Raw genomic sequence first — 15497 nt, forward strand, 5'->3', positions numbered from 1 at the left:
TCTCCATGGAATAACCAGGATTATTGTAAAACAAGTTTATGATTCATCACAAGGAATACAGTCCTTGTGGTGTCTATAGGCGTACTGCTATGAATTTATATTTAGAATTTTCTTAGACATAACTGAAAACCTAGTTACTTCTCTGGCCAAAGTCATGTCTAAACATACTTAAAAGTACATAGCATCTGAACAGTCCTCTGGTCTTTCTCTGTCTTAACTTAAAAGTATCCAGGCAGTCGTCCTTGTGATGCGTCAGGATGCAGACCATTCAGACAGTGGAGACACAGGTGCCTTTCCTCAAGGAAAGCTTTTTCACCTCCACCTTCATGGACAGGAGGAAGAGCAGCGTGACTAACCTCCTCAGGAGGCAGCAGCAGCAGCACTCCCTGCATCACCAACAGCAGCAACAGCAGCTGGCGCTCCGGCAACAGCAACAACAGAAGCAAAAGCATCCACTTCCTGCTTTTGAGGGAGACACCGGGAAGGGGGAGGAGCCTCGCATTGAGCACGCCCGTCTGAGTCGCTCAGCCAGCAGCCCGTTATGTAACACCGCCGAGCGAGCAGATGGAGGGAGGAGGGAGGGACACAGAGCGAGAGAGAAACCGGAGGAGGGGGAAGGAGAGGGAGCGTGTCCCAGCCTCCTCTCGGCAGCAGCATCATCCTCACAGCTGCCTCCGACGCCGGTGAGCAGGCAGGGATTAGAGAGCTCCGCAAGGCGCCGAGCCAGCCAGGCAGCATCCCAGGGAGAGAGCGAGGCCAGGCCCCAGCAGCATGGCCTGATCGCTAAGGGGGTGCGTCTGCTCAAGAACATGGGGAACCAGGAGGCCAAGCAGAGGAAGGCGGCAGGGGGGGGAGGGGGGGAGGCCTCCCACGAGGTGAGAGCCGAGGACGGAGAACCGGATGCCTCCAAGAAGCCGAAGAAGACCCAGAGCAAAACGAGCAAAGGTGGAGGCGACGGGGGAAAGAAGAAATCCAAATCGGAGTCTAAAAGCTCCGTGTTCTCCTCCATGAGGATCCGGAAAAGTCTGTCCAAGACCAAGGGGATGTCCAAGGAGGACATGCTGGATGGGAGCAGAGGGGCTAGGGTGGAGGAGGTGGGGGTGACGACCACCATGGACGCCAGCCTCTCAGCGGACGAGCTGGGGATAATGTCTGACGGCGAGCCCGACCAGGGTGGTCTCTCCGGGGGAGATGTGATGGACGAGGAGGGCGGGAGAACCAGCTCAGGGTCAGACGGCGACCTGTACAGCTTCCACTCCGCTGCAGCTGAGCATGAAGACCTGCTGTCAGACATCCGGCAGGCCATCAAGGAGCAGCAGGGGGCCAGTGACGGGGTCCTGGACGGAATCCAAGACCACTTAACCGAGGGGACACCCCCTACTGAGGATGCCAAACCCACACGCCCCGACAGCACTGACCAACAGACGCTCAGAGGCAGTCTCACCCCAGGCAGTACTGACATACCTGCTTGCGCGAACACGACAGTAAAAGACCTCAGTGTTCAGCGTATACAATCAGACGTGGGCCGAGGCGTCCCTTGTGAGGCAGGGGGGAGGGAGTCTGAGCCCGACCCAGATGATGAGCTGGATGTGGGGTCCTCCGGCGGGAGCGGGTCCCCGTCCTGGGCCCCGGACGTGGAAGACAGGAGCAGCGACAGCCTCCTCCCCAAGACCACCAGCACCTGCAGCTTCCCAGACACCACAGCCACTTCCTGCTCCTACGAGAGCGCCGAGGAGCCCCAGGACGAGCTGGAGAGCCCGGTCCGGTCCGCCCAGTTGACCCGGAGCCTGAGTGGGGGAGGGGTCGTCCAGGCTCCCGAGGAGGAACGGGGGCTCGTCGCGGGGGTCAGGTGCATCAGGTTGCCAGCCGCGGCGGGCTCGCACAAAAGCGTGAGCAGCGTGGATCTGTCTTCGGAGAGGGGGGATGAGGAACAGGATGTCAGCGGGAGGGACTTCCTGTCCCTCAGTAGGAGGAAGAGCAGCATGTCCGTGTGTCAGCTGACCTCGGACGGCGAGCAGGTGGCACGACCCAAGAGACGGACCTCTGGCGTCTCTACCGTCAAACTCTACCCCCCCATCCACCCCTCCTACGTCAAGACCACCACCCGGCAGCTTACCTCCCCCACCAGCTCCCCCAACCAGAGCCCTATGATCCCCCGGCGGATGGACTCCGGCCCTGGGTCCGGGTACGGAGCCTCGAGGGCCCAGGGCTGGAGGGGGACCAGGCAGAGGTCTTGCAGCATCGCAGGGCCTCTCAGTCACTCTACCGACTGGACCCAGGAGCTGGACTGTCTGAGAGCCAGGCAGGAAGCTGGAGGGAACCTCCAGGAGCAGGAGAACATAGAGAGAGGGTTACCAGGGGCCAGCTGGAGTACGGGTCACAGACGACCCACCTCAGGTGTCCTCTCTCCCCCCCCAGGACCATGTGACGTCTTCTCAGGTGAGTGGATGAAAAAAACAAATCTTATCCTCCTGGCTTTTAAAGAACAATGCTGGTAGTGAGGTCTAGTCTGAGCATGGAAACAGTTTGGTTAGGTCACGGTTGAGGCCTATTGAAGCTGGGAATCCCCTGGAGTCTTATTATGAGTCAAGTCTGTTTGTCTCCCTGCCCTACATAAAACAGGGATTAGGTACTCATGCAAGGACTGTAGCACTGTAGTACCATCACATGCCAAATCAATCTATCATTCAACAACACTGTGTTTGAATATAAACAACATTACACCACTCAGAATGTCAATGATTCATTGATTCTCAGTATCGACCAAACATGTTAGCTGTAAAGCAGAGCTGGTTAACTTCTTATTTATCCAGCACACCTGGTTAACTAAAGGAGCTCTCCTGTGTGAACGGCCTCAGCTGTTCTGCTCCTGTGTTCTCTTAGGAGTGTCCATTTGAATGAATTCCGCTGTGATTTCAACATGTGATTTCCCTCTGTGATATTGAGGCTCCTGCTGCATCATCAGGCTGGCCGTCCTGTCGGCTCGGGTGTTCCTCACGTCGTAGCTCTCAATCTGATCTGCACTGATCTGCTTCTCAGCAGCCATTATCCAGGGTTACATCAGGGCCCAGGGTAAAGAGCCAATGAGAGGGAGAGCGAGAGAGAGAGAGATTAAGAGAGAGAGAGATAGATTAAGAGAGAGAGAGAGAGATTATGAGAGGGAGAGCGAGAGAGAGATGAAAAAAGGGACAGAGATTGGAAGAGAGAGAGATAGAGAGACTCTATCTAGACTCTACTCTGTCTGGCTGTCGCTGTCTGTATGTCGCTGTCTGTCTATCTATGTCTGACTGTCTCTGTTTGTCTGTATGTCTCTGTCTGTCTATCTCTGTCTGACTGGCTCTGTTTGTCTGTATGTCTCTGTCTGTCTATCTCTGTCTGGCTGTCTCTGTTTGTCTGTATGTCTCTGTCTGTCTATCTCTGTCTGGCTGACTGCCTTTCTGTCTGTCTGCAAAAGTCTGAATGTCTGAAGGGAGGATTATCACTGTGATTTCTTTTCTAATCCCTCTCCTCACCCTCACCACTCTCTCTCTCTCTCTCTCTCTCTCTCTCTCTCTCTCTCTCTCTCTCTCTCTCTTTCCCTGATATACACACACAGCACCTCTATATGATCACTGCCCTTCTCCCACAATCTCTCTCATGTCATCCTTCCATGATCACGACAGGGAAGCTGTACACTGTTGTTAAACTGACACTGAGGTTAAATCACTGTATTTTCAAAGAGCACTTTGTTTTCAAACTCTTTATGTAGCTATAAAAAAAAAAATCTGTTCTCTGGCTAAAATAAAGCACTCGATTTCTCCGGGGCGTTTGTGGCTATCGATCTGTCACACATCCCCCTAGATATTTATGGCCTCCAAATAAATCATAGATCGGAAAATTGGATTTGAAATCTTATGAACAATCCAACAGCCTTGCTAAAGAACAGCAGCTGTTTACTGGTGATCATCATTTTAATTATGCACCTAGTTTTACTTTGGCGCTTTGGTGTAATTAACACATCGAACTTCTGTTTCATGCCAGATTCTGATGAGGGCTGCTTGCTAGCTTGTAGGTGTTTAATTAACACTTCTGAATCGTGATTAACACCTTTCTCTACGGCCGTTTCATATGTTAAAATCTGACGTATGTGTCTCACTTTTGCACTTTGACTCTCTACAGCAAATGTTTGGCCTGTGGCTCAAATTCATCTCACAGTGTGAATCTAGGGTAAGTCTAGGGACAGCACTATTGCAGTGGTGAAGAACAGTTTGTGAAAGCAGAGGTACACTTGAAAGGGATACAACATTTTATTTGCTTTGTCAATAATTTAAGTGTCATTTTACAGTAAAGGGAAACACAGAAGTCTAAATATCACACTGTCTCACTCTTTCACTCTCTCTCTCTCTTTCTCTCTCCCTCTCTATCTGTCTCTCTCCTCCCCAAGGCCACACCCTGTTGGAGAGGTTGTGTCAGCAGAAGGTAGAAGGCTCATTGGAGGAGGCAGAGGGTTTGTGTTCCAGTCTGCTAGCTCTAGGACTCCTACAGCCCCTCAGTGACAGCTTCAGAGAACACAGCCATGGAGACCAACGCCATGGAGACCAACGCCATGGAGACCAACGCCATGGAGACCAACGCCATGGAGACCAACGCCATGGAGACCAACGCCATGGAGACCAACGCCATGGAGACCAACGCCATGGAGACGCTTCCTCCCCGGCCTCGGCCAGCTTCAACGTAAGGCCCGAACATCCCACCGCCTGTGTCTCACCCGAACACGAGGTTTCAAATATATAAACCTGGATCTCTAGAGATACCAAGTCGGTGATACTTCACTGAGAATAGTTCACGCTGGGAAGGCTAAAGATGGATGATGGACTTGTGCAACACACTTGATGGATCGTATTATGAAATGATGTGATCTTCATCGATTGTGTAAGATGTTTCCATCCTCCATATCTGCTTCCATATGAGAGACATTCATTTCATAAAAGGGGTGTTTCATCATGTGGAGATGAGATGAATGCATGTGGTCAGCCCAACCATATGAAAGCTGATTTCATGAATGTTTAAATCATTTTTTCCGCTAATGCTCCGCTAAGACATAATCTTGTGTGCCTGAATGTGAGTGTATGTGGGCGTGCATGTGCATGTATGTAATCAAATTTCTGCTACGGTTCAGCAAGATTATTTCATAACATATTCCCTGCTACTGAATTTAGCAAGCTAAATTGGTTAAATACTGAAATACTTGAGACAAAGATTTCAGAAATTGAAACACTTTTTCTCTTTATTTTTATCACTTCACATTTAGTATGTATGCTGTTTGTGTGTGTGTGTTCTAGCTACAGAAATCTCCATAGTTGAAAATGAAACACTGTATCAAAAGGCAGGGTATTGTCATGTCCTCTACATTCTGCACCTCCCCCTTCAGATGACACACACCCACACACATGCACACACACACATGCTGTCACAAACACTCAACCATCTCAAGCACACAGACAAACCAAACAAAAATGCCCCTTTGAGTGCACATACTCAAACAAGCACACAGACACACACTCTCACATTCTCACACATCAATGAGCAATGATTTCATTCATACAGGATACTGTCAAATATACATACAAACACATTCAGAAACACACACACGTTTTGACAAAAAGGTTCTCTGTGACACTGGGACAAATAAGGACACGCACACACACACACACACATACACACACATACACACACATCTGCTTGCGTAGACCATCTGGTGACCGTGTTGCGTAAGAGCTCCACGTGCCCAGGGCCCGGGCTCCTCCTCCCCAGCAGAAGGCTCACTCTGCCTGGGTTGGTCAGAGCATAACTCCCCCTTACAGTGTACCTGGGCTGGAGGCTGCACCCAGAGCTGTGCATTATTCAGCATGACCGGAGACAACCTTATTTTGAGTCCACAGACAAAACAGCTTCCCTTTCTTTATTTCAACCCTGCCCCCTTCTCCATCATTCTCTCTATCTCTCTCTCTCTCTCTCTCTCTCTCTCTCTCTCTCTCTCTCTCTCTCTCTCTCTCTCTCTCTCTCTCTCTCTCTCTCTCTCTCTCTCACTCGATCTCCCTTCCCGTCCCCATTTTCTTTCTTTTATCTCTCTCTTTCTTTGTGCTGCCACCCTGCACTAACATGTGTGCACTCTCCTCTTTCTCGATCACGCCATCCTCACTCTCTCCCACATTCTTTTATGGATCAGTGTGCCCACTGAGCGGGCTACCCTGTCTCCTCTCAGCCTGGTTCTGAGGCATCTACTGGAACTGCAGTCATGTGTGTAGTGGTTCCTGGGCTGTGATGATTGTGTCTCCCTGTTTATCCCCGTCACAGGAGAATGGGGGAATTCAATTCCGTTCTCTCACTCTTTCTCAGAGGATTTGTGAATAATCTCAGCGGGGGGGAATCGTGGTGATCCTGCTGAGGTTTTCTACTCAGCGTGATGTTGTTAAGCTGGGAGGGCTGTGACACGGTTCACTTTGTGTCTCTGTTTGTCTGAGTGTCCTGGCACTGCGGCGAGCTACGGTTCTGGTGTTGTTCTGGTATTCACTGCTCGGTGAAAACACAGCCTGCTGTCAGAAACAAATGACCTCTTTGCTCTGAAGTGTGTGAAAACACCCACTCACGCACACTCGCTCGCGTGCACGCAAACGCGGATACACAAACGCACAGCGTTCTGTCTCGAGATGCTTTGTGGTCCTTACAGAAATGGCTTTGTATTGAGGTAACCCTCTGTGTCACATCAAAGCCGTTTTAAATTGGAACTCATTTTCGTACGCTGCACTACTGTTGAAGCGTTTTGTTGTTGCATCATTTGAGGGCATAGGATGGTGCATTTTTAAGTCTGCTTGCCACAGGGGAGCTATTAACAGCTACAGTTTCCCCGGGAAATCATTTGTTTTCCCGGGGAAACCTGTTTGGTTGAAACAAGCGTTCAAGTGTTACAGTATCATAATGGGAGACATTCCCAATAGAGGATTTTTTGTTGTGTTTCTCTCAAAGCAGTTGTGTTAACTTTTTGCCTTAGAGCATTTACCTCAAGTTAAACCTCACAATAGGGACTGTTGTGTTCATAGGACACACAAATTGCCTTACATGACTGGAAGGGAGTGAACTGTCATCATTAGCTGAACTCGTTACCAGAATAGACAGACTTCTGTTCTATCTATTTTAGTGGACAGAATGTACTGAGTCTTGTTTAGCAAGAGATTATCTATTGATTCATTCCTTGAGGAGAAGTCAAATCTGATTAAACATAAATGGATTGCCTGTCTTACTGTCAGCTATTCAGGTCCAGCCAGGTCTGTAGATACGATAAGAGATTTGTTTTGTAGCCTGAGGGCCCCCCTGTGAGGAACAGCACCGATGCGTAGCCATCCAGCAGGAGGAAATTCCATCTGACCGCCCTCTCAACCTCCTTCTCTATCTCAGGTGGAGCAGCTGTACACCTGGGCATCGTTCAGCCCTCTGCCTCACCTCTGTGGAGCTCACGAGGGCCACTTGCCGAGTCGTGTCCAGGCTTCATGGCGTCCGACCCAGCACACTGGTGAGGACAGCCATGGGGGGTGGACCTGGGAGACTGTTTGACTTAACCTCTGTTTGTTCACTACAGCCACATATTTCCATCAAATGTAATCGACTTTATGAATATGAGTATTCACAGTGGTCGTGTATGTGTTCTGATTTATAGGTCCCCCAAGACCATATGGAATACAATCTGAGGTACATGTTTGTTGTGACTTTGCTTGATTGCAATAACTCTTCTCTCCACTAGGAGTCAGACTTGGATTTCTTTTCTCTTTAACATCGACTCCAAGTCTAGACCAATAGGGACCTACTCAATCCACCAGCCATTCCTGACCATCACAGCAACCACAAATCTTCGAATTTTGCATGTAAATTCTTGCCCCTCCCCTTGTGACCCTACATGAAGCCCAGTTAGAATGACTAAGCCAGCGTGTGGAGTCAGGGACCTGGGGTCTAGACAGGTGGTCGTCCATGACCCAGCTGTCCCTCATGCCTCCCTGACCAACCCTGGTCAGATGTGGCCGGTCACAGTCACACAGGTGGCGAGTGCTCCGCTGGGTCCTACTGCCCCCAGGGTACCAGTCACATGCTTCCCTGCCCTCCTGGAACCTTCAGCCCTGCAGCAGGCTCTCAGCTCCAGATGAGTGGATTTCCACGGTGTTTCTCTCCCCCACACTGTGAATGCGCTCCCTCCCAGCCTATCACAGCCTGCCCTGTAAGAGGTACAGAATATGTCACACAGCCATGTTGTGGCATGTCACACAGCCATGTTGTGCCATGTCACACAGCCATGTTGTGCCATGTCACACAGCCATGTTGTGGCATGTCACACAGCCATGTTGTGCCATGTCACACAGCCATGTTGTGCCATGTCACACAGCCATGTTGTGGCATGTCACACAGCCATGTTGTGCCATGTCACACAGCCATGTTGTGCCATGTCACACAGCCATGTTGTGGCATGTCACACAGCCATGTTGTGGCATGTCACACAGCCATGTTGTGGCATGTCACACCTCTATAGGGCTCAAATCCCCTCCTGCCAGATACAGTAATGAGGCATCTCAAACACAGAAAAAGGATGTTGTCGCCTCTCCCAGAATGTGAGGGACGACCACACAATGCATTCGTGCCTTTATGTGTTTGGTCAGAATCCAACACACTGTCTGCATAGTTGAAAAACTATTCAAGCACACTTCATCTGTGACTAGGTTTAGTGACTGCTGTGGTCAGATTAGTGTTGAGGTCTGTGTTTGTGCCCGGACAGGCTGAGGCGGTTGTGAAGCCAGCAGAGACCTGGCAGGAAGGAGACACCATGGTGCCCCAGCTGGAGCAGACCATAGAGGACCTGAGGGTCCAGATCGCAGCCCTGGAGCACCAGCAGGGCGCCGAACAGAAGCTTGCCCAGGAAGGGCAGGACGCTGTGGGCCTGGGGAGAGGTGGAGCGGGGAGGAAGGGTCTGGAGGTGTCCGTACAGACTTCCCCCGTGGAGGAAGGCTTTAGGTTCAAAGTGCCTTTCGGAGAGGGGACTTCCATGGCCTCGTCTGCCTCTGTCTCAGCCCTGGCCTCCTCTGCTCCCAGCCTGGGACCTGGACCAGGGTTCGTCTGCACCTGCCAGCTGAAGCAAAGCGGGACCCGGCCTCCCCCCCCGCCCCCGCCCCCGCCTCCCCCCCCTCAACCTCCGCTACCCGGGGGAGAGCCTTGCCCTCCCCCACCACCTCCCCCCCTGCCGGGCGGAGCTGCACCCCCTCAACCCCCTCCCCCACCACCTCCCCCCCCTGCCGGGCGGAGCTGCGCCCCCTCCACCCCCTCCCCCTCCCCCACCCCTCCCTGGACAGGGCCCTTGCCCCCCACCTCCGCCCCCACCCCCGCCTGGCTTTGGACCTCCACCCCCCCCTCCTCCTCCAGGAATGGGCCCTCCGCCTCCCCCTCCACCCCCCAGGCTTTGGCCCCCCTCCCCCACCTCCAGCTGGAGGTCCTGTCCTCTCCATGGTCCAGGACTCGGGTCCCCTGAAGGCCTCCATCGAGCCCCCTAAACCCATGAAGCCCCTGTACTGGACCAGGATTCAGCTGGATGCTAAAAAGTATGTTGACGTTGAAAGAGTTCCCTGCATGTGTATGTCCCAGTGGGCTAGGGAGTCATGCTGTACTGTATGGAGCATGAATGGGGGAAATTAACCTGGAGCTTTCCTTACTAGACGAGAGAGGGTTGTTCTCTGATAAAGATCAGTTGTGTTCACCATAGGAAAGCCATTGGGATGCTAACTGGGTGTAAAACGAGAGAAAGTTAGGGAGTGAGCCATTAGTCTGATTTGAACCAGGTGCTCCACTGGTGAACGTCACTGCAGTCCTAGTAGTCTTCTTAGTGAATTTATCTAACACTGGTGTACAGTACATAGACAGTCACAGACGTCACATTACTATAACATGTTCAGTTTACTGACAAGCCATAGGGGGAACCATTTTCCTCAGGCCTTCAGGGAAATCTGTTCCCCCAGGGAAATGTGTTCCCCCTGTGTTCTCAGTGTAAAAGACTGATAGATGAAACTTGTTATACGTAATGATCACAGTAGCATAAATCACCAGCATCACTGTATTGCTTTATAAATGGGCAGAATGTAATATACAGGGAGGGGGGGGGGGGGGGGGGGGGGAGAACCACTTTCCTCAGGCCTTCAGGGATATACAGTATTACTGGTTTCATTCTGCTTTGACTTCAATGACTACAAGTGCAATGATGTGATCTTACAGTCACACAGTATTCTGTATGCCCTGTGTGTCCTGTATCGTGTACTGTGTGGGTCGGTGGGAGGTTGTGGTGCGTAATTACCAGATATCTTCCCTCTCTTCCCGAGGGAGTCGAAGGGCTCTCTGGTGTGGGAGAAGATCGAAGAGCCTTCGGTGGACTTTAATGAGTTTGTGGAGCTGTTCTCCAAGAGCGCCGTCAAGGAGAAGAAGAAGCCCATTTCCGACACCATCTCCAAGTCCAAGGCCAAACAGGTGTGTGTGTGTGTGTGTGTGTGTGTCGTGAGTGTGTCCCAGGTTGTGCAGAGTGTGTGTGCCTGTTGTACAACACGAGTCCCGTACAGCACGTGCTTGTGAGGTGCTTGTCAGTAGCCCTGGTCCTCTCCCCCGTCTAGACCTCTCTCCATCCCTGTGGCTCCGTGCTCGTGGGTGACAAGAGGAAGCGCTGAGGCCAGACACTGATAATGTACCGTGAGCCCTGGTTCCTCCCTGGCTCCCATTCCCATCCACAAGCCCCTCCAGGGTAGGCCTGCTGTGGTGGCAGTGGAGCCAGGGCAGGGAGCCAGAGCCAGGGCAGGGAGCCAGGGCAGGGAGCCAGGGCAGAGAGCCAGGGTCTCGCGTGCGCTTACTGAACCCACCCCCCCCCCCCCTTCCGTCTCTCAGACGGGGGTCTGTGGAAGGCGCTTCAAGTGACCTTGTTCCTGTTGCGGTTCCTCCTCTGATGTCAGATTATGGAGGGTTGGGGAGGGGCGAAATCAGTCAGTGACTGAGGAAAGAGCAGTGCTGAGAAAGCGACTTCCTGTGTAGTGTCTGTCAGAGCCCAGGCTCGTGACAGGGTCTGAAGTGTCGAGGATGGGAATGGTTGTTTGTTGAAGCGGGTGTGTTGACTTATTCCCTCCCAATGTCAGACAAACCGAGAAAAGAGTGTTGGGATTTAGCCTGGCACACAATCTCCTTCAACAGATCACGTCAACAGATATTGTTTTGTTATCATGTTTTCTGTGTTCTGGTTGTGCAGAGAACAACTCTGTCCCCAGGGTTAGTCTCTCATATGTGATGCAGATACTGCTGAACTCCAGTTTTGTCTTTGTGGGATCCATGAAAATCTGCGTTGGCCAATGTTGAAAACAAAGTACTTTGAGAATGATTGACTCATATAATTGGGAGGAAGCGTAAATAAAAGATTAAAGGGTGAGTGACGTAGCTTTAAAGAACTTTTCGGAGCCGAAGATTCAGATGTCACAGATGGCATGCATGAGTACTCCATTGTGAGTGAGATTTAGTGAATCTGTCTTAACTTATTCAAACCCAAAGTCAACTAAGTTGCGTAAAATCTTTATTTACTGTAAATTAGATATGATCATGTACAGTAGGAATGGTACAGTTAGTGGAAAGGACAATAATTGTTTGTATTTCTTAAACTGTTAAAAATCAGTGTTTGAAATATTATTATATTAATAATTTAATGATAGCTTTGACAACCTGTGTCTTCAGTGACAAACCAGTGCATTGAAACCATATTAAGAGACATACAGTATAATCATTTAAGAGAAAGAGTGGTTTGTCATGTTGTTCACAGTATACTTACAGGGCCCTAGTATGTTTGCCTACTGGCTAGTGTCTCTGTATAAAGTGTATTATCAATGCCAGGGGTTGAAGGTAGTGAATTTAATGTTTTGTACATAAGTCGGGATGTCTCAAAGATCTCTGAGTTTTAAATTGACCCATCTGAAAGATGATGGAGGTGAACAATTGGAGAAAAAGCATTAGGTTGTCAATCATTTTAATCCAACCAGAAAGGATTACAATTTGCATGATGTCTGTGGGCGAATTGGGTTGAGCTCTCTTCCATGGAACGAAAAGGTAAACATTGGAGAGATGTTCAGTTTTGTGCCTCTCCCTCTCTCTCTCCTGCTCTCTCTCTCTCCATCTCTCTCCATTTTTCCTTCTCTCTCTGTCTCTCCCAGGTTGTGAAACTGTTGAACAACAAGCGTTCCCAGGCAGTGGGGATCCTAATGTCCAGTATTCATCTGGACATGAAGGACATCCAGAACGGTGAGTGCTGCCTCACTTCTGTTTTCCTTCTGCGGCGCCAAGTCCTTTACAGCGGGAGACGTGTGCTCTCTACCCTACTCTGTTTAGCGAGCTGAAAAGTGAACCGTTTAGGTCTAAGCGCTGACCATCAACCCCGGGTCAAGGCCCAATTAAACCTGACAGTGTCGGGCAGAGATTTCCTCCATCTCACACAAGGCGAGGGCGTGGCTCCTGTAATAGGCTCTCTGGAACTCCTCTTTTGGACAGAGCTGTTTGTTCAGAAGAACGTTCCAGAAGTAAATATTCATCCCTGTGTCTTGGTTTGCAAAGGTTTGTCAGAAAATCAACGGGTTATAAATGTATCAACCAACTCATGTTTGTTTGGAATGCAATGTCTGACTTAAACCTACAAGACAAAGTGCCACAAACGAACTCTTCCACACATCCACTCATCCTCTCTTCCACCTCTCCTCCTTCACATCCTTCAGTTATAACTCTTATCTTTTAGTTTCTTACTTCTATCGCTCTATCTGTTGTCACCCTTTAGTCTAAACGCCCTGGCAACGGCGGAACCCCTCCAGACATTAATGAGGATGGATTATCTACCTTGTTATAGTCTTCTGATTGCTCCCTCGTTCACTCTACACCCCTTGTCTAAACACGCGGGTGAGATCCTCGTTGGGGAGGGCTCGCCTGTCCATCCGTCCCCTCGGCCCTCTCTCTCAGGCGGGAAGGAGGAGGACAGACGTGCTCATCAGCGCACTCGTTCGCCACCCATGTTAAGACGTCCTTTCAGCGTGCGCCATAATCAGCGTTGATTGGAAAGAAAGGTTCATCACAGAGGCCCGAGACAGGAGAACAGTTTAAACAGGGCTCCTCGTGACCATCGCAGGCCCGTGTTACAACATTTATATGGTGCTGATCCATGAGGATTCCTGCTGGACTAGAGCAGAATGAATCCCCCACAGTCAACCACATCTGAGGAGAGAGAGAGAGGCAGAACAATGCTCTTCGTCTAAGCCCCGGATTGTGTTTTATGACTCTTACATTGTTTCACAAGGAGCCATGTTGTTTATTAGTTGTTGTTGCTGCCATTTCCTCGTCTGTCTGGCTGCCACTCGCATGTTTTGTAAGACATGTCAGTGCGGCGTGACTTTTTGTGAGGTCGTAGTGTCGCAGCCAATCAGAAGCCAGGCCTGGCGCCTACCTGCCTGGGATACGGTACATGCTGGAGGGTGGGGCCGGGTTTGGCAGCCTAAAAGCGATGATACGGACCGCTCCCCTTCTCAGCTAAACCCCAGGTCCAACGGACATTATAAACAGAACCATTCAAGCTACATAGAGAGGAGAAGAGAGAGAGAGAAAGGGGAGGAGAGGAGAAGCGATGCAAGATGGAGGGGAGACAAGCGGAGAAGAGAGGAAAGGGTGTGGGGGGAAAGAGAGGGAAAAAGAGTTAGAAAAGGAGTGAGAGGGGGAAGGAAGAGAGAGAGTTTTGTGTATCAAGTTTTTGTGTGTATGGGGAGGGTGTTGCTACTTGGATCACCTTTGGGATGGTCGTCGTGACGATCAGAAGCTGTTCATAAAGGACTGAGAGGCCGAGAGAGGCTCACATGGAGACTGACAAAAAGCTAATCGCAATCTCTACAAATCTGCAATATGTCATTTTCTTCTTCATTGTGACAGTATCCAAATACAGCTGCAGCATCATTCCTATTAACCTCAACCAGTCTTTCACATGACCAGTCAGTCAGCTTGGCTTGGAAAGCATGCATGAATGGTAGATTACAGAGTAAATACCTTGTCTGTGTTTCTAGTGTGGTTGGTCTGGCCAAACCACCAGTTAAAGAGCCAGTTCTGTTCTTCGTTGCATTTTCCCAGACCGGTCCTGTCTGTGTGTCTGTCTGTCTATTTATCCGTCTGTTGGTCTCCAAAGCCAAAAGAAAATTGCTTTGTGAGCATAGCTTGCAACACTCCAGTAGGTTTTGAATATTAACATAGAAAATCGTGTTTGTGTTCCATTGAATACAGTACAATGATTTTGCACAATGCCTCTGTCTCACTATGAACCATCTCGGTCTATCTATTCTTTCACCTCTTCAAACCCACCTTGTCGACTGTTGGCCAGTTCAGTCCTCTACCAGTCAGCCGCTTCGCAACAGTGGAGCAGTCTTAACAAAGCAGTCAAATGTGGGCTCACACACTACACAAGTTTCACACCGTGAAATGTGAATACTAAGCACGGCTAGGCTGCTGGTGCTGAACCCAACACCTCAGATGAAATAGTGGAGACCCCCCAGGCTCTGTTTGTCTTTAAACATTTACTTTCAAAGGATTAATGCTCACGGGCGCCAGGTTCACCAGCCGCCGAGACGGAAAGGCGACAGCAGGAATTCAAACACACGGCACTTTCTACCTTGAGGGAACTCAGACAGCCCATGTTTATGCTGCCGTTCGGTAGTTTGATGCTCCCACAGCACAGGCTGCTGAAAGTGTGTGTGTGTGTGTGTGTTGTGGTGTGAGCTATAATATAACTGAAAGTGCCAAGTGTGTATGCATGCCTGTGTGATATGTTGTGAGCTATACTGTAACCTTCGTAAAGAAATATTCATAGCTTCCATCATCTGCATTAAGTTAGTGGAGTTGTAAAGCATGGATGTTCCCATCGTCGTAACTGTTCATCATACTCCTGCGTCTGTCCTTGGTCACGGAGAAGCTTGACTTCAGTGTTGTTGTTATTCTTGTCATCGCTTGTTAAGACTACGACCACATCAGAACAGAACGCTGTCGCCATGTACAGTAGTGTGTCTAATATGGACTTGGCAGGGATGTATATGAGTATTTAGAGCCACCCTGTCTTTCTGTTTCATCTCTCCAGCTATCCTGAACATGGACAACACTGTGGTGGATCTGGAGACCTTGCAGGCTCTGTACGAAAACGTAAGTGTGACGTCTGGTGACTGACTAGACTAACCCCTACCCTTCCCCTGAGACGTGGAAGCCATGATGACGAACATGACCGATTATTTACTGGCACAAAGAGCTCCCATGATCCTAAGTTATGTTATATTCATAAACCGCCAACACTTCACTGATATCATGCAGAAATTATTGCGCAAATGTTTGAGCAATAGTTGTGTCAGCCATCAACTCTAAGAGACAGATTGGTGTGTGGGTTTTTGACCCACCCA

At 50.0% G+C, this 15497-nt stretch overlaps 1 protein-coding gene across 1 annotated transcript; it reads left to right on the forward strand.

Annotated features, from left to right (window-relative positions):
- Window positions 1-257: 257 nt before the first annotated feature.
- On the forward strand, window positions 258-15246 carry LOC136938378 (formin-2-like; the record flags this gene model as incomplete). Its single annotated transcript, XM_067231667.1, is given in 10 exon segments — window positions 258-2370; window positions 4424-4713; window positions 7435-7549; window positions 7942-8105; window positions 8798-9313; window positions 9315-9464; window positions 9466-9624; window positions 10396-10530; window positions 12243-12330; window positions 15185-15246. Coding segments are annotated over 10 exon segments (3792 nt in total), but the record flags the coding sequence as incomplete, so codon positions are not given.
- Between the last annotated feature and the right edge of the window lie 251 nt (window positions 15247-15497).

Source organism: Osmerus mordax (assembly GCF_038355195.1).
Source record: "Osmerus mordax isolate fOsmMor3 chromosome 5 unlocalized genomic scaffold, fOsmMor3.pri SUPER_5_unloc_1, whole genome shotgun sequence".
NCBI classification, from domain to species: domain Eukaryota; kingdom Metazoa; phylum Chordata; class Actinopteri; order Osmeriformes; family Osmeridae; genus Osmerus; species Osmerus mordax.